At 36.2% G+C, this 18869-nt stretch overlaps 1 protein-coding gene across 2 annotated transcripts; it reads left to right on the top strand.

The window, feature by feature from the left end:
* Positions 1-347: 347 nt before the first annotated feature.
* On the top strand, positions 348-17995 carry LOC107757036 (calcineurin subunit B type 1-like). Of its 2 annotated transcripts, XM_016574386.1 has the most exons (6): positions 348-706; positions 6461-6500; positions 13092-13268; positions 13728-13787; positions 13988-14172; positions 16107-17995. In XM_016574386.1, the coding sequence occupies exons 1-6, from the start codon at positions 704-706 to the stop codon at positions 16152-16154; spliced, it is 513 nt and encodes a 170-aa protein (XP_016429872.1). In that variant the 5' UTR covers positions 348-703; the 3' UTR covers positions 16155-17995. The 2 variants fall into 2 exon arrangements, with proteins under 2 accessions (XP_016429872.1, XP_016429873.1); XM_016574387.1 differs by lacking the exons at positions 348-706; positions 6461-6500 and adding an exon at positions 12728-12808.
* Positions 17996-18869: the final 874 nt, after the last annotated feature.

The raw sequence follows: 18869 nt of genomic DNA, 5'->3' as shown, positions 1-18869 counted from the left end.
TAAAAGTTTAATACAAAAGCAAGCCTCACGATAAAAGTCCTTTAGGACATAGATTAATAAAGAAAACAATTTAAAAAAACATCAGGGATTTTCATATAAAGCATGAAATGTATTTAAAAATGTATTTATGTGATTGTATTTCGCCATAATTCCAATCATATTTATTACAAACTACAAAAAAATAATCGGGTATTTCAACATGAATTTATACTAAAGGCCATTTCAAATTAGGCCTATATTTGCACATTTAAATAATCTGTGAAGTTAGTATGAAATAAATTCCAGTCCATCCCCTCCTCTTCATTAAAGTCAGCTACTAGGTTTCTCTTTCAGACTTGAGATGCAAACTCATTTGATTAACGGTAATGATGCAAATGCTAGTGTATTTACAGAGAGAGCAAATCAGGCAGAAATACCCGGATGTGCTGTTCTAATATGCCCCTCCCCCCTCCGCTCGGCTCGCTCCCTCCCTCTCTTTCTCTCTCCACCACCACCACCAACTCAACCCACTGCCTCTTCCCCCTCCGCTGCGGACCTACCGAAGCCACTGCAGTCAATCCGTCATCCGTCGACTGAAAGCCCGAGGACAAAATCCGAGCGACGCGCTACTGCGACTTCCTCGCCCAGAAAAATAACCGTCACCGAGAGCGCCCGCTCAGTTCCGCGAGATTCTGCGCAAGGCGAAGACAACCCCGGCGACAGAATGGTAAGGATCCCTTACAGCACTCGCTAAACCGCTGCAAATATATCCGAGATAGCCGATACTTCCGATACTGCTGCGCTTCGGGCGTTTAACGCGCGTTTCTTGCTGCCGTGACTGGCTGGAAATGCGCTCGCGGTGTCGTGATCAAAGCCGTTGTTGATAAAACAGAGCCATGGCTGTCAGTGTGGCCCACGTTCAGGGCTGCTAGGCTCTGTACGCTATGAACGGAGAAACACACAGAAAACACATCGCTGTCTTATAGATTCCGGTGTAACTACTGTATTTGAGCGAGCAGGGATCAAATATAATGGCGCGGCGGGGAAAGAGAAACATTGTATGGCAGCTAGTAGCTGCTACTCGATCGATACGGCTGTCAAGCTGATCGAGAGCTGGTTTGCGTGTCAAATAGATCCGTTGACAACTTGAATCGACTGGTTGATTCTTCAGAAAAGCTTGAGTTTGCTGGGCCATTCATCATAAGATGGGGTTTCCTAAATTTGGGGACATTTTCTGTCCCCTGGGGTCATTGTAAATGTATGCTTTTTCATTTAAATGATAGGTTACAGTCTCTTTGAGAATTACTTTTTCCTCCTTTAAATGTTTACATTTGCCATGTTTCTGTTGGTCTTGTCTGTCGACCCAGACTTTTAATTTATAAAAAGTGTTAAAACTGGGGTAATTTTGCCTTGCTTGCATTTTCATAAAAGCATAAAATCATTTTCACATCATATATTAATTTGAATCACTGTACCGAACACTGCTGTCATTACCACCATGCCAAGCATTGTAGATTACATCTGTGTTTCTTAATATTTGGTTATGATGTGACAGTAGTTTGCCAGGTTTTAGACATTATGATTTGAGAGTGGGTTTATTAGGTGTCACTGGCCAAACAGATAGTATTCAGATGTTTAAATCTAGAAATATTGTTGATGAACTGTGTTTATGTGGTCTCATTGTAATATTTAGTCTTGTATATGTTATGACATTTAATGAGTTCAGTGTTCAGTGACATAAGAGGCAGTCGTATCTCAAAATCATGTTGATGCAGTTCAGTCCATATCTGAAATCAAAGCTGAAGAAATGAGCGATCCACAGTTATAAAAACTGGCAAATATCCTTAAGATCCTTAAAGTCATATTAGTATTAGCTGTATTACTGATTAATAGGGATGCACCGAAATTCTGGGCCAAAAACGAAACCGAAAATGCTTTGTAGTAATTATTTATTATTTTATTAAATAATATAAAGTAATTTTGTAAGTCTTTTTAATTTAACTCAATAATTTAAATGATACTGAATTTAAAAAACACAAGCCAAAATAACCACACTTTTATTAAAAGTAACAATACAATTGGACAGATAATGTATATATATTAAATATCAATATATTATTTTTATTCAGTTCTATGCAACAGGATCAGATATAACTACTATTTATCCAAATAATGTATAGTCCTACAAAGCTATTATTATCAGGGCATGTGATAATTTTTGGAGGCCGAAATTTCGGTGCATCCCTCCCTACATGAATTTGTGCCAAAATAGAGTTTGAATGGATGCATGCCATATGAGATAAAAATGAAAGACATGGGAAGTAGATATTTGAACTATGAATGATTATGTGGTTAAATTTAATTGTATTTGCGTTTTTTCCACTGCTGTCCGTGACCTTATCCGAACAGAACTGCAATCCATTTTTGAGTCTTGACCCACCAAAAATAATTTATTTAAAAAAAAAATTCTAGTGAGCTATAGCGACCAGTCAGATAATGGAAGCTCATTGGTCAGAAGCTGTGGGCCTGTTGTTTGTGTGGTACGGATATTAAACCTAACCTCAATTTACACCAAATTGCTATCATCAGCAGTGTGGCCGATACAATGCAGATATATGTATAATTAATTATAGCAAACAAGAGAGACACAATATAAAAGTTTGGAACTGACACTAGTTGCAATGAGCACACTTTGTTTAATCAGCTCGGCCAATGAGAGAATCTCGGTCTGCATATCTGTGTTTCAATGCAAATTACCTTATAAGACCACACTCCGTTCAAAGAATAGGAAAGTATGCATACTTGGGATGCATAGCATAGGATTACATGCTCCAAGGACTAGCTTCACAGACCCAGATTTAGCCTAGTCCCAGACTCTACCAACACCATGTCTATATTGCATTTTAATTTCTATCCTGTCTGTGTCAAAAGACTCTGGGCTCAAACATTTCCTCTGTAGTGCCTTAAAGTCAGGCCTAGATGATATCTGAGGGTTTTTTTTCACAATTCCAACACTGATTTGGGTGGAAAATGAGTGGAATAGATTTTAACATAGTAAAATGCATAACATGGAGCTGAGAGTGCCATAATACCATTAAAAATAAAAACTTAACTAGATTTACAATGTTAATAACTGTAGAAGTGCATCATCAGAAGCTGTGAAAATGGTCCATTGCAGAAGTCCTGTATACAACCCCATAGAGAAGGCTGCCATTTTCACCAGACGATCCAGTTGACATTTTGATTCAAAATTATGAGGTCAAAACATAAAAAAAAAAAAAATGAAATGCATGCACAGATTAATTATTCACTTTAAGATCTATAACATACATTTTAAAAATAGATTTTCATTTCATGCTTACATTTTTAATGCTTTTTTTAATGTCTGCTAAATTATGCAAGTGAACATCTGTTAACCAAATGTTTATAGATAAAGGCATGATTTGCATATTCATTTCAAATCATTACTTTTCACCTGACCTTTCCCTTTAAAAATACGCAATAAATGCAGTATTTATTGGGTATACCCAAAGAACACTCATTAAAGTATTTCTTCAAACATATAGCACTGGAAAAATTTCCTGGAAAAATACTAAGTCATGGAAGTAAAGAAATCTGTCCAGAAGCCAGTTGCTTCAGATGATCCTGATGTCTTATTAATAAGCGTTTTTACTGAAGGAGCTTCTTGATTGGACGTGATTGGGAGTGTTGTGATGTCATAAAGAGTAAAACGTAGCCCAATCGAACATTGCTACATTAGTATGAAAGTTTCCTCCACCTCTTCTTTTGCTTTGAGACATCTTTCCTTGCCTGTCGACTCGCTCATACTTGAGACCGTACCAGATGAAGTAATCCTAAACCCTCAATCCACTTTAAGTTCATTTGCTGTCTCTCTACCACTAAAGTCAAAATAGCACAGGGCACTCAACCTTAGCTAACCTACTAGCTATGGCAAAACACTGTCTGCTTGTAGTGCACGTGAGCGCTCAAACTAATTTTAGAGGGAGGGACATACTGAAATGGCTATGTTTAATACAGTAAACTAGAGAAGTCAGTGAACAGCGTTCGACCACGCAGTGACTCAAGTGACCTGTCTCACACACTGTTTAATCTACTTCTACACCATATGTGCAAATACACACACTTATGTACACACAGCATGGAAATACACCCCCTTTACTATCTCGACTACATGGTTTGTCAGTGTGCTTGAATTTTTATCTTAGAACAATATTAGAAAACGTCTCCTTTTATTTTAGCGTCATGAAATAGCTCTAGTATGTAGTCGCACAGGGACTTCACTTTGTAAGTTATGAAACTATGTAATAAACGTCTAACGGAGAGCTCTAGATATTCTGGAAGTTGCACTAGAAACGTCTAGGCACAGTGATGTCCCGGTTTATCTGTCCCGCTCTCTATTAGGTTGTGGCAGATTTGGATTCTCCCTGAAAGTCATAACAGGCCTTCAGCACACAGCTCAATGAAAGCATCATTCCTCTTGCTGACTTGAAACAACTTGATTTTTGACTGCACACCTTTCGACCTTTTTTTTTTTTTTTTCGGAAATCTTGCCCTCTTCTTGTCTCATCTGTAGTTCATTTTAAAATGAAAACTTTCATAATTTACTCTTTCTAATGCTGTATTATTTTCTTTCTACCATGAAACCCGAAACAAGATGTTAATCAGAATGTCCAAGCTGCTCTTTTTGCAGTCTCTTATGTTCACCAAGGCTGCATTTATTTGATAAAAAAAAAATACAGTAAAACAGTACTATTGTGAAATATTATTATTATTAATAACTTTTTTTTTTACTTGAATATATTGTAAAATGTAATTCATTCCTGTGATCAAAGCTGAATTTTCAGCATCATTGCTCCAGTCTGCAGTGTCACATGATCCTTCAGAAATCATTCTAATATGCAGATTTGCTGCTCAAGAAACATTTCTGATTATTATCAATGTTGAAAGCAGTTGTGCTGCTAAGTATTTTTGTGAAAACTGATAAATTTTTATGATTTTTTTTTTTATTAACCGAAAGTTAAAAACAACAGCATTTATTTGAAATATAATTTTTTTTGTATATTTATAAATGCCTTGATTGTCACTTTTATATCAATTTAAGGTGTCCTTGCTGAGTAAAAGTATGAATTTCTTTAAAAAACATTTTACTGACGCTAAAATTTGAATCAATAGTGTATGTATATAGGTTATATTAACATAATTTTAATCTTTTAGCATTAAATCGAGGGCAGAATTGCATTGCTAATAGAGAGAGTTTTTAGCTCTGATGTCCCTGTTACAGTGTCTCTCTTTGTCTTTCCTTCCTCTTCCTCTACGTTTCTTCTCTGGTATATATTCTCTTCTCTCTCTGTCTCCTGCTATTTCTGCGTGTCCCAGTGTGCTGAAACTGGATGGTGATGGGGTGTCCTGATTTCTTTCTTGGCTTATTGCAGTGTGTATTTCCACTCTAATGTATGACAAAGGAATGCTTGGCTGGTATGACTCTATCATGTGTCAGTCGCTAGAGATTTAGCAATTTAGATTTTGCTAGAAATCTTTTTCCATTTATATTGTGGTCAATACATGTTTGCCAGTGGCCCTCTAGTAATGAAAAAGGTATAGTAATGTATAGCACAACCGTTTTCAACATTGATAATAATAAGAAATGTGTCTTGAGCATCAAATCAGCATATTAGAATGATTTCTGAAGGATGATGTGACACTAAAGACTGGAGTAATGATGCTGAAAATTCAGCTTTGCATCACAGAAATAAATTACATTTTAAAATATATAAAAAAAGAAAACGGTTATTAGAAATTGTAATATTATTTCACAACATTCCTGTTTTTACTGTATTTTTAATTAAATAAATGCAGCCTTGGTGAGCAGAAGAGACTTTAAAAAACATTAAAACATTTTACCAAACTTTGAGTCATCAGCCATTAACCACACTTCGCTCTAGCTTTTGATGAGTTAAGTCAATCAAGTCATTAGTAAAGGATGTTGCAGTTTCCCTTTCAGGATGATTGCTGATATGATCATTGATTATGTAGTGTCTATGTCATCTACAGTATTATACACAGCAAAATCCAGTCTCTTCTCTGAGACTGATGGCCTCCTGCATAGCACTGTAAACTCACTCCTCAAATCTGATTAGCTAATTAACTAAAACACATTAAGAGCCATAGTTGTGACTCTGATGACCCTTTCACCGTGTGACAGCTGTATGTCATGTAGAGAGAACATACAAAGATTACTAAATCGACTTTTACATTAGAGTAAACAGTAGCTTATAATAGATGGCATGCTTTGTTGAGATATTTGATGAGGCCGAGTAATTGATTATGCTGTTAGAAGTGAACTTCGCCCCCTTTGGATATTTTTTCTATGTCTGTCAAGCTTTACAGAACCTGTAGGACTGATCAGTAACATTTTATGTGCATTGTCATGCTGATTCAGACTCTTGTTCTCTCTCTACAGGGAAATGAGGCAAGTTATCCTTTGGAGATGTGCTCACACTGTAAGTATTTTGGGCTGTTGCTACATCTTACCTCAAATTGTATTTGTTTTTTTGTTTCCTTAATTTCACCAGAGGTACTGAAGCATCAGCGAGTCAAACTAAAACTTCAGTGGTTCTTCCCATATACTGTATATATATCAGTGATTAAGAGGCGCAGCTCTAGTTGCAGAAATAAGTGTGAATACTTGTGATACTGACGTTGTATCGAAAGGATCGATCCTCACATTAAAAAACTGATACCAAATGTTTCTAGTAATTGTGCTTATTTATTGTGACAATGAATGTGCAAAATAAACTTAGTGGGGGAAAAAGTAACAGACAGCTCTCGTTTAAACAGAGAGAGAGAGAGAGAGAGCTGATACTGACAACTTCACTGTATTACTATGTACACTATATATAACACACTATATAAAAGCCACAGCTAAATGTGACATTTATTATAATGGGTTAAGTGAAGATTGTATTAAGTTCCCTTAAATTAAAAGTATATATATATTTTTAATGTTCTTTAAGAGTTGGGCCTATTAAATGTTGAAAATGATGGCACAAAGTAATGCTGAATTACTAATGTTGTACATATTTTAACCCCAGAAATTACTTTAAAAAAAAAAAAATTTAACAGAGGCATCAGTAAATAGGTATCAACAATACTAGCAAAAAAAAAAGATTTAATTAAACAAATTCTTTTTAGTAATGTTGTAATATTTTTGTTGTTTTTATTTATTTTGTTAGTTATTTCCATTTAGTTTGTATTGATTTTTATTTTACTTCCAGTTTTAGTAATTTTAGTACTTAAACTAAATGAAAATTACTAAGTGAAATAAAATACTAATAAAATAAGCATTTTATTTTTGTTAACATTAATTTTTTTATATACATATTAGTACATTTTTACAAATTTTTGTGTCATTAAAAAAAAACAAAAAAAAACCTTTAGGTACTTTTGCATACTTTTTGTGTAAATGGGGTAAATCCAGTCATAGTTTATGTAGCTTAAGCAAAATTCTGAGCTAAATTATTTTTGGTTAAGTGCTAGGTCTAAAACGATGTTTTAAACACCACCCGTCCATATCTGGATTTGTTTCAGCACTCTTAAAAAAAAAAAAACCCACAACAATATAGAAAACAGTGATTATGTAATTATTGATCTACGTATTATGTAGGCAAATACACGGTTTTGAAAGTGTGTTCAGCTCATCTGGTGCATATTGTGCGTTTTTGTTTCATTAATTTTTATTTCAGTTTTAGTCATTTTAATTTTAGTAATTTAAAGTGCCCCTATTATGGGTAATGAAAGGTTCATATTTTGGTTTTGGGAGTCCCGAACAATAGGTTGACATGCATGCAAGGTCAAAAAACACTTTCATTGTCTTATAATATACATTTATTTTTACCTTATTTGCTCAACGACTACCAAACGATTCGTTTAACGATTCATTTTTCCAAACCCCTCCTTTGGTCTCCGTTTCATTGCATCATGCCTGTAATGCCTGATAAAGCAGCGTTTGTGAGCGCAGTGCTGCTTTGTGTACAGCGTTACCGGGGAAACCGCTATTTTATCTCCAAAAGCGGCACCTAGTGGCAAAGAATGAATTTGCAGTTTCATTCAGACCAATGCGAAAAGACCAACGAGTGGGCGGGCAATATGCTAATGTTTCATGTTGACGTCAACATGAAACGGCTTGGGATTCGTTTTAAAAACGACTCGTTTCAATGATTCAGAGTCGACTCTTTCTTTTGAGAGACAATAACTTTATACACGGTGCACTTTCAGATTTAAAACTTTGCAGGATTTTTTCATTCACTTAGAGCTGTGTTACACACCGCATGAAAGGTAATTTTCAAAAATCCATAATAGGGGCACTTTAACTTAAATTTTAAATTTTGCACATTCACATCATAAACAGATGACCTGTGGTTAGTCACTTACATGTTGCTCGTGGTGGGTGATCAGACTAAGCAGTCAGTGTAGTCTAGTCCGGCCCTTTAAACACCTGTGCCTGTTGCTCTGGGATCAGCTGGAGATCAAGATGTGAGGCAGAGGGTATCCCCTGGATCAGTGGGGCTCTCCGGGTTTGGAGCAGGGCCAGCGCTAGTGCAACCAGACTAGACAGGGTGGCGTACTGTGGAAATAAGGGCTATAAATGCCTCCAGCTGGTAAAGGTTAGTCTCGGGGCTGCAGGAAGAGCCTGTTTATTTTTAGAGTTGGTGGGAGTGAGTAGAAGAACACGAGGTGATGGTCCAATTTTAATAGGTTTCTTTTTTATGGGTTTTTTTCTGCTCTATTTTAGACATTGTAAGTACTGACAAACACATTAGAGGAGCTTTTGGACTGTTGACACCTCTTTTTTTAATGTAAAAGTGCTGACCAGTGCTTGACTGAAAAATCTAGAGCCTATCCTTTCCATTTATTTAAAGGGACAGTTCACCCATAAATCAATATTCTGCCATCATTTACTCAACATCATGTTGTTCCAAACCAAAAGGAGATATATTTTTGATATTTTTGTCCAAACTAGGAATGTCAGTGGAGTCCAAAATATATATATTTTTTTATGTTCAACAGTAAAAGTTATAGGGTCAAGAAACTTTTAAGAAAAAAAAAAAAGTCATACGGGTTTGGAATGGCATAAGAGAGAGTAATTGATCACAGAATTGTCATTATTGTGTGAACTGTCCCTTTAAGAAATGCATTTGGATGTAACTGTTACTACATAACCTTTCCACAAATAGACATTGCTTTTTGATTAGATAAAATGTACTGATGTGCAGAAATTTGTAATTTTTTTTAAATACACTGTAAAATAAAAATGAAGTTGTAAATGAAACAAATTAGAATACAAGAAAATACTATTTCAGTCTTTCTACTTGAAAATGTCATTTTTAATTCAATGTGTTGCTTGTCATTTCTTTATTAATTTTAAGCAATTTTGTGTGAAATTCGATTCGAAATTCTAGTAAATTTTTTTTTTTTTTTTTCAGCGTATGTGAACATTATCATTTTTTATATTGAGCCACTTAAGATCAGCTATGTAGAACTACATTACCCAGAGTTCTCTGGGTACAAGCACAGGGTTCCCTTAATGTTGCTATGGCAACTTCACTGGCACAGGTTTCCAAGACCACAGAGGGAAGACCATTGGATTAAGATGAGTCTTACTGATACATACAGTGCACAGCAAAGAGTAAGCTGCATGTATGTGTCCTGTGAATAAGAGGACAAACCTCTTAAAGATCTGATCTGACGCTGGCATGCCACTAACCTGACAAATCCAGTGATCAGTTCTTCTTCATTCAACCCAGTAATGTTGAAAGCAGTGGGAGGTCAAGATGAAGGTGAAAGATTAATTGCTTCATTCCCAAGAGGTTTTGCTGCAGAATGAAGAGGCAACAGTAATTAATTTTGCAGGGCTGTAACAGGGTGAGAACAAGTATGCTGCTGTGAAACTGAGCCACCTGTTGGTCAGATGGGTGCTTAGCAACCACAAGCTCTCTCCAGTTAGTGACTGTGGTAACAGGACACTTATGACATTGTCCCAAATCATTTTTGTAGATGAAATGCATCTGGCAAACACAGACTGTTTATGTGAAATGCAAGCGATTAGATGGTCACCAGGTTGAGCACAACAATATAGCACTGCATCGTTATGATGGGTCATAATTACTAGGTTACTAGAGATGTGCAAAACTATGCATTTTCAAAATTTGCTAGTCAGTCAGTCGTCTGAACTGGTGTTAAGGTCGTCCTGTATAATTAAAGCAGTATTCTGGGTAGCATTTGTAGTGTAATGTTGATTACCACAAAAACGATTTCGACTTTAAATAAAATTTGGATCATTTAAAAGCAGAATTTATGAATGTAAGCACTTGCATTAATTCTTTTGATAAAACTATTAGTTGAGCTATAAAACTTTAAATAATTTTTAAATAAAATTGGATTTACACACACAAGTATAGTTATTATGCAACACATTGTTTACTTTATTATTGATAGTATTTTAATATTTAAAAATTGACTCCGTTTACTTCCATTGTGCAGTAAGTGCCTCACTGTAACCCAGATGCCCTTATTTCTTTTAACAAAAAGGCAGAGCAAATAAAAATGAATATCTGCAGTGGTAACAAAGTCCCTTTTAGGAAAGTCATTCACTCGGTGGCCATCTTTGAAATGCCTCTCAGGCAGCTATTATTTCAGTCCTGCAAGTACAGCTCTTTGAATCTCTTTGAATGGGGAAACACCAAATTCTCCAAAGCTGTTCACCAAGGTAATGATTAAATTTCATATTTGAATTCACCAATGAAATCTGACAACAGTCCCGTAAATTGTTTCTTACTCTCAAATAGCGTTAAAAACCTTATTTTTCAGGCCAGACCTGCCAATGTGCATGTGCGTCTAGAAGTACTGTTTCTATAGCAACTGGAGCTTCTAAAGGCAGCTGCAGTGATGCGATGACTTTATCAATTAGTGATTGGCTCTTTTGTTAAGGCGGGACTATTCCACCTCATTTCATGTTGCACTTTCTCCCATTCATAAGTAATAGGAGTGCATTATCTTTAAAAAACATTATGCCACATGCTGTAAGTTGAGCTTAACTTGTACTGAGCTTTCTTAAAGCATTAAGACATGTTCTTATGTTTAAAAACAACTAAATGGAGCAGAATGTAATGTCCTTAGACACATTTTTAAAGTGAAACAATTATTACCACAAAACAGTGGTAGAAATGATATTGCGGCAGTTGACACATTTTTATAAACCATCATGCGCTAATGAGCACGTACACCGCTGCTCTCCCTCCGCTGGGTTGACCGTCCTTGTTGCTAGGGGGCTTTTCTGAGAGGCACTTATCAGCCATTACAGTGGGTGAGGGTGAGAGACCAACCATGGAGGATCAGCATGACCGCTATAAATATTTCCCCTCTGGCTCTCCCATCTCAACATTGTTTGAATACTGTGGCTCAGTGATGCAACTGCCCCTGCTGATGCCGAATGGGCCGTAGTGAATAGCGTGAAAACTTTAGCTCTTGTTTTTATTCTTCTGTTGCCTTGAACGCACCTTTAGGTAGCGTAAATAACACTTTCAGTATTTGTACTGTGACACTGGCATGTTTTGTCCTGACGTCTCGGTGAACGACAGATGCATGATGGTGTAATACAGTCACCTGGTTTAATGACACACATTGGCACTAGCTGTATCAGGGTTAATCTATGGCATATTATTAGATATGAAAAATAAGCGGTTACATCATCCGCTTGAGGGTAATCAGAGAAGTGTCCACAAACTCAAAATAGCACAGCAGAAATCAGCATATGTCTCTTTACCTCTTGTGTCTCAGAGAATAATTGGATGTACAACACCAGTAAGGCAGAGCTCTTTTTTCATCTGCTTGCTTTTCATTGAAACGGCTATTTTTTGGAACCAAGTCAACTTGATATTATGTTATTGTACTGGAATATTGTAAAGAACTTAAACGTCGTCCTGAGACCCAGATATTCACTTTTGTCCTCAATGGAAGACACTAGTTTAGTTTTTCTGAATTTCTGAGTATGCAGTACCTCATGTATATTCAAATTATTGTAACTTTCAATTGTTACAATTATATTAATTATATTTAAAATGGCTGAAAACTTCAAATGTTTTATTTGATCTGTTTGTTCATGCAAAGATATATAAATTAAAGCGAAATAAATAAAAAAATCTTGTAAATTTCCATTTAGTGATTTTAATGTGTTAACACAATTGCACTCACTTAAAATTAGCATGCCAGACATTTGTATTTAATATATTTTTTTAATGTTTAACTTTTTTTTTTTTGAAAAGCATATAAAATTCAAATGAGAAATCTAAAATTAATCATTAAATTAGTGATAAATTCAAATTAATCTTTCATTTTATCCATGTTTACCATGTTTAGTCTTCTTAAATGGTACACTTGACCTCAGTATTTATATCAGCATTTTTAATCGTTATTTCCTTTAAAATGTCTATGTTAGTTGAGCAGAGTGAGTTATGCAGAAGTACAAGTACTTTCTTACAGATGTATTGGGGCCTCTGACATCGAGGGACCTGAAGTGTTACAAAGGTTGAGAATCGCTGCTCTCGGCCACATTGTGATTTCGATTTTTAATTCGATTAACTGCACAGTGCTATCAGCAAACCGCCTGGCAGCCGATTACTGGAGGTGTGCACCACGTGGCTGTGTGAATGAGATTAGGCCATTTAGCGGACCACAGAGCACAAGAGAGCGAGCTGTAGTTGAACAGCAGTCCTCTGAGGGATGACCATGACTGCCAGGCAGGAGAAACTGGGTAAGGTTCATTCTGGGATGAGTTCTGGCTTTCTGATGGCACCCAAAGGTGAATGGAAGTGTGTGTGAGAGCCCTGGATGTGGAATATTGCGTCCCTGTGTGTGCGAGTGCGTGTTTTAAAACTTGTGCAATCTTTGAAGCTGTTTTAAATTGACATTTTAAAGATGGATGTATGGTTATAGCTAAGGAAAATCAAAGAGAAAAGGATGTATTGTTTGTGTTTTGTGTTGAAATGACTTGTTCTCACTATTTGTCCATCTCTCTCTCTCTCTCTCTATTTCAGTTGATGCTGATGAGATTAAAAGACTAGGAAAGCGGTTTAAGAAACTCGACCTGGATAACTCGGGTTCTCTCAGCGTGGAGGAGTTTATGTCTCTACCCGAGTTGCAGCAGAACCCGCTGGTGCAGCGAGTCATCGATATATTCGACACAGACGGAAATGGAGAAGTGGATTTTAAAGGTTTATATCTGTTTATTTCAGTTGATGTGTAGTGTACATTGTTTGGGGGGTGTCGTCTACGCAGCAAGATGGTGATGTCGTTGCAAAGTATACTGGATTCCGATTGGTGCTTTTTGCTTGCATTCATTTGCATGCTGAATTGTGATTGGTCTTGTTTTCCTTGCATATTTTTAACCATTCATAACTGCCTTCATGCGAATCAAAGGGCTAAACTCTTTTGGAAGAACTGATATTTCCTACAGGAAATGTAAGATTGTGTGTTCATTTTCTGACCCAGATCTCAGTTGAAATTGTTGCATTGAGAAGTCCAGTGCACTTTTGTGGAAGCACAAGATTTACCAGAGTTCCATGCTGGTTTCAGAGGCTCTCTTTTCTAGAGGAGTTCAGATGCATGAACATAACCCGATTAAAGGTGAAGAGTGTAAATCACACTCCCATTTTCCGTGTTTTTTCTTGCAGAGTTCATTGAAGGCGTCTCTCAGTTCAGCGTCAAGGGCGACAAGGAGCAGAAGCTCCGCTGTGAGTGTCTTTCAGTCTTGAATTTCACCAACACTTTCCTCTAGTTAAGTTTAAGTGTTTAGTACAACTATGTTCATCCAGTGTTGAGCCAAACCAAAATAAACACAAAAAACCCTCATAAAACTAGTCTGTAGTGCACTGGAGCAAAGCATTTGATCACACTTTCTGGCAGGTTTTTCACTCTTTCTTTGTTTCTGCAGTTGCGTTCAGGATTTATGACATGGATAAGGATGGCTACATATCCAACGGTGAGCTGTTCCAGGTGCTGAAGATGATGGTAGGGAATAACCTGAAGGACACCCAGCTGCAGCAGATCGTCGACAAAACCATCATCAACGCAGACAAGGATGGGGACGGGAGGATATCTTTCGAGGAGTTCTGCATTGTGAGTCATTTCATTTTGGGTCTGGTTTTTAATGTTGGGATACAGCTAAATCTGACACACCAAACACTTTCTTCTGCAATTGCCATGTTCAGCTTTTGCTGCAAGAGAAAATAAGCTGAAAATAAAACAAAGGGTCAATTTTCACTAGTGAGGCACCAGAAGTACTTTACCGAAACTAAAAATTCAAGTTTATTTAATAACCAATTGAATAATCAAGTTATCAACTTTCTGATATAATTGTTTCTACTCCAATATGTTATTAAAATATAAACATTTAAACTGTGTCTGTAATAAAACCGTGTTTTCATGAGATTTATTATATGTATATGAAATAATGAGGACAACAGAACAAATATAAAGACTATGTAATAGAGCATATTTAGCAAAATTCTCCTCTCTAGAAGCTGTTTTATTGACGTCTTTCCATAGTTTACCTGTTGTAGCTTATCCACATTGTGTGCACAAATAAAATGCTGACATAGTCAAAACACGCCCTCAGAGAAGCACTAATTAAAGGGGTGGTTGATTGCGATTTCACATTTTTAATGTTAGTTAGTGTGTAATGTTGCTGTTTGAGCATAAACAATATCTGCAAAGTTACGAAGCTGAAAGTTCAATGCAAATGGAGATATCGTCTTTCTAAAAAAAACGGCTGGTAGGGACTAAAACAAGTTACTTCCCGGGTTCGTGACATCACAAACCCAGATAAACCCCACCCTCGGGAAAAGGCAGCAAAGGGGGCGAGGCCATACTGCGCTGCTTTAGAGAAGAGGAAGAGAAAACTAGAGGTGCATGTAAAAATCTGTTCATATATGAATCGCGATTCTGTCTTCTAACGATTCTAATGGATTCACAAGTTTCAAAATCAATGTTCAAAAGCAGCAGTTCTTAATATAATGTTGCTGTTTGAGCATAAACAATATCTGCAAAGTTACGAAGCTGAAAGTTCAATGCAAATGAAGATATCGTCTTTCTAAAAAAAACGGCTGGTAGGGACTTAAAACAAGTTACTTCCCGGGTACGTGACGTCACAAACCCAGATAAACCCCGCCCTCGGGAAAAGGCAAAAAAGGGGGGCGAGGCCATGCTGCGCTGCTTTAGAGAAGAGGAAGTGAAATCTAGAGGTGCACGTAAAAATCTGTTCATATATGAATCGCGATTCTGTCTTCTAAAGATTCTAATGGATTCACAAGTTTCAAAATCAATGTTCTAAAGCAGCGGTTCTTGATACTGTTCCTCGCGTCCCCTGCTCTGCACACGCTCTGCATCTCTCTCTCTCATTCAGCTCAGCTCCAACAATGAACTAGAAAGCCTAGAAAAAAACCACTGAACCACCCCTTTAAACATAATTTTGGTCAAAGATTTTGGCCGAAACGCGAAATAAATTTTTGAACGAGTCTTTTCGGATGCCGAAATTTTGGTGCATCACTCATTTTAACCCAAGCATTGGTTATTACCGGTTTCAGAGTGTATTTTATTTTTAATGATTCCTGCATTAAATGGAAAACGTGTCCGTTTCTATTAAATGATTTTGAAAAATATATATATATTGTCCAGTACTCATGAATGACTGAATTTATAGATTTTTTAGTAAAGTGAACATTAAAGATAATAATTAACATTTAATATGAATATAATTGACATGTTCATAATAGTATTTACCATAATATCTTTAATTTTTTTGCTGTTTTTCAACTGTTGGAATCTAAAGTTGTCTCTAAAGTGGGTTGCAATAGTAGACTATGTGTCGAACAACTGACTAGTTATTGATATTTTTCCAGTTTATGTTTTTAGTTTTGGTATGTTTTAGCAGTGGTGCTTTAATTAATGTGCTATAAGAGTTTGCACAGTAAAAAATTGCCATCAAATTATTATGCTTTTTTTTTTTAATGCACTGACATTTTTCGTGTCACCCTTTTCCTTCTCTTCCGCAGGTGGTTGGTGGCTTAGACATTCACAAAAAGATGGTGGTGGACGTGTGAAAAGATGGAACAGGCCCTTCACTGAACACCCTCTTTTCACTTCTCCATTTCTGAGAATCAGCTCCAGATGTTCCGCTAACACGCTCTCTCTCTCTCTCTCTCTGTCTGTCGCTCTTTTTCTTGCTCTCTCTCTTTCTATGGAAGTATTTCTCTGAATGATGCCTCTGTTCTCCGTCTGTACTCCCTGAGCCTTGTGACGCCTGCCATCCTAAGTGTTATAGAGCATGAGATTCTTCTGTCCACATTCTCGGGTATTTAAGGACAGTCAGAGAGACGATTTCTCTATCGATTACCGAGCGACTCAGTGTGGTGGAGAAGGAAGAGAGGAGGGTGTGTGTGTGAGCGTGTGTGTGTGTGTATGCATGTTCTTTATTTTTCTTTTTGAAGGGGGGATTTTTGTATTTATTTTGGTCCTGTCTTTTTTTAAAGATGATCTAGGTCTACAGGGAATATGTGTATGTGAGCGATATATATGACTTGACACTTGATTTCAATACAACACTCTTCAAGCATGAAGTGCCAATCGAAACATAGGCCTATACGTGGGATTTAACAATAGCTGAATATTGGAATCGCTATCTGATGTTCTTCATGTCATGGGGAGATTAAAAAAAGTTTATCATCAAGCTTGTTTTTTTGCTTCCACCTCTTTTGAGCAAATATCTGCTTCAGATCTCATGCAAAATGCAAATCCGATTTGAATGTTTTTACCGAAAATGTGTGAGTGTATGTAACGTGTGCGGTGTTAATATTGTCAGGGAGTTCATCTACCGTCTTGCTTTCTCATATACAGTAGACTATAGGATAAAAAGCAAATATATTTGAAGTTGTGCACATATATGCATATGGTTTACTTTTAAGACCGGTGTTTTATCGCACGAGCCGGGTGGGAAGGGACGATCAGATCACACCACGTTACTGTAGGATGGAACAGTGCCATCAGTAAAACTTCTGGACATTTTTATGCGTGTATTCTGGATTTATTATCATTTTAACACCGCAAACGAGTAATTTTGATTTACCTCTCGACATTGTAGTTACATATGAGGATACAGTGCATATTGTGGCAAACTGAATCCACAATAACACCTGATTTGAATATTTGTGTGTGGAAATTTACGGTTAATTTTTTCCAACTTGACTGCAGGCAGCATTGTAAAGACCTAAGTAGCTTATATTTGTATATTAGGGATTGAAGGACAGATTGTGTGTTTTGTGGGTTCGGGGTTTTCTAAGCTTTAATCGAGTTGGTTCGCAAAATCAGATCTGACTGACTGATCAGTTTCTCTTTTCCTTCGTCATTTCAAAGATTCGATTGTTCAAAAAGGAGAGACCAAACCGGACGCTTTCAGTGGGGATGAATAAACTCGAAGCGTTCGGTCACTCCGCTGTTTTGCTTTAAATGTGATTCTCCCGCGCAAACCGGCGTTTCGCGCCAGTTGCTGCACGGTGACTACGCTTAAATATGTCTTTCCCGAAGACCGTCGAGGTCTTGTGATGTGCTTGCATGATACGGGAGGGTTTCCCTCTCTCTTTTTTTCTGTTGTGCATGTAGATATGATTTTTGGGGGGTTAAGATTCTCTTGTTTACATATGAATCATACTATTGAGATATTATAATCAGAATGACAGTTACATATAAATATATGGACGTTGCCAAACTTTTGGTAAATGTTTAAATATGGAAACGATTTTAAAGCGAGTTTCTTCACTACATTTATCCATAAATATTATTATTATTATTATTATGAAAATTAACAAATAAAAATGTGAGTTATTCTGGATTGGTGTCCGTCACTCCCATCGAAGATTTTTTTTTCTTTCCTCTTTAAAAAAAAAGAGGGAGTTATGTTTTATTTTTCTCCTTTTCCGTTAATGGTTTGGTTGATTTTTTTTTTTTTTTTTGTACAGAATGTGTCTGTTAACTCCTAAATCAAACTAGTTTCTTTTTTGATTATAGGATTACTCGCCCAATAGCAATACATTATTTTAATTATCAAAATGTATTGATTCTCCCTAAATCTTTTTCTCATCTTTTGAATATTCCTTTCTAAAACAGCATTATATCCATTGAGAAAGTCTTCCAGTTTTATGGACATTCACACAAAGACCAGTCACTAGGGGGCTTTAGTCACACAGAAAAGATGCCACACAGCATTTGACCACTGAATTTACAAAAATCATTTCAATTTTAAGTGTTTTCTTAACATTTCAAAATTACATCAACTACTGATGAATGCATTCATTTTTATTTGAATCACTCAGTGGCTTATTTAACAACGTATTACTATGTCTTTGGAAGGCTGTCTTTCAAACACATTAAAATGCAAGTTATTGGTTGCATATGGTTAATGGTCACATGACATGCAGGTAAACAAATATTGCATCATTTTTGGCAAGTATTTTACTTTGTTATTTAAAAATAATTTTAATTTTACATTTTTATTATTTTCATTAAACTCATTAACCCCCTGCAGTCTCTTCACAAACCCCAGTTTGGGAAACCTTCACATAATGTTTAATGCGCTTTATGTTATTAGTAACAACGAATGGAATTTATTTTCTTTCTCTTTGTATTTTGTTTACCAATATAGAACAAGATTATTGTATTCAAATCAATGTGATAAATCAGTTAGGTCAAAAGTAATCTGATTATATTACTTAGAATATGTAATGCAATGGATTATGTTACTAACTACAATTTTTGTCATGTAA

This window comes from Sinocyclocheilus rhinocerous, unplaced genomic scaffold (genome assembly GCF_001515625.1).
Source record: "Sinocyclocheilus rhinocerous isolate Xijiao unplaced genomic scaffold, SAMN03320098_v1.1 scaffold953, whole genome shotgun sequence".
Classification (NCBI taxonomy): domain Eukaryota; kingdom Metazoa; phylum Chordata; class Actinopteri; order Cypriniformes; family Cyprinidae; genus Sinocyclocheilus; species Sinocyclocheilus rhinocerous.
The sequence above is the reverse complement of the archived record's forward strand: the minus strand, read 5'-3'. Positions and strand labels throughout refer to the sequence as shown.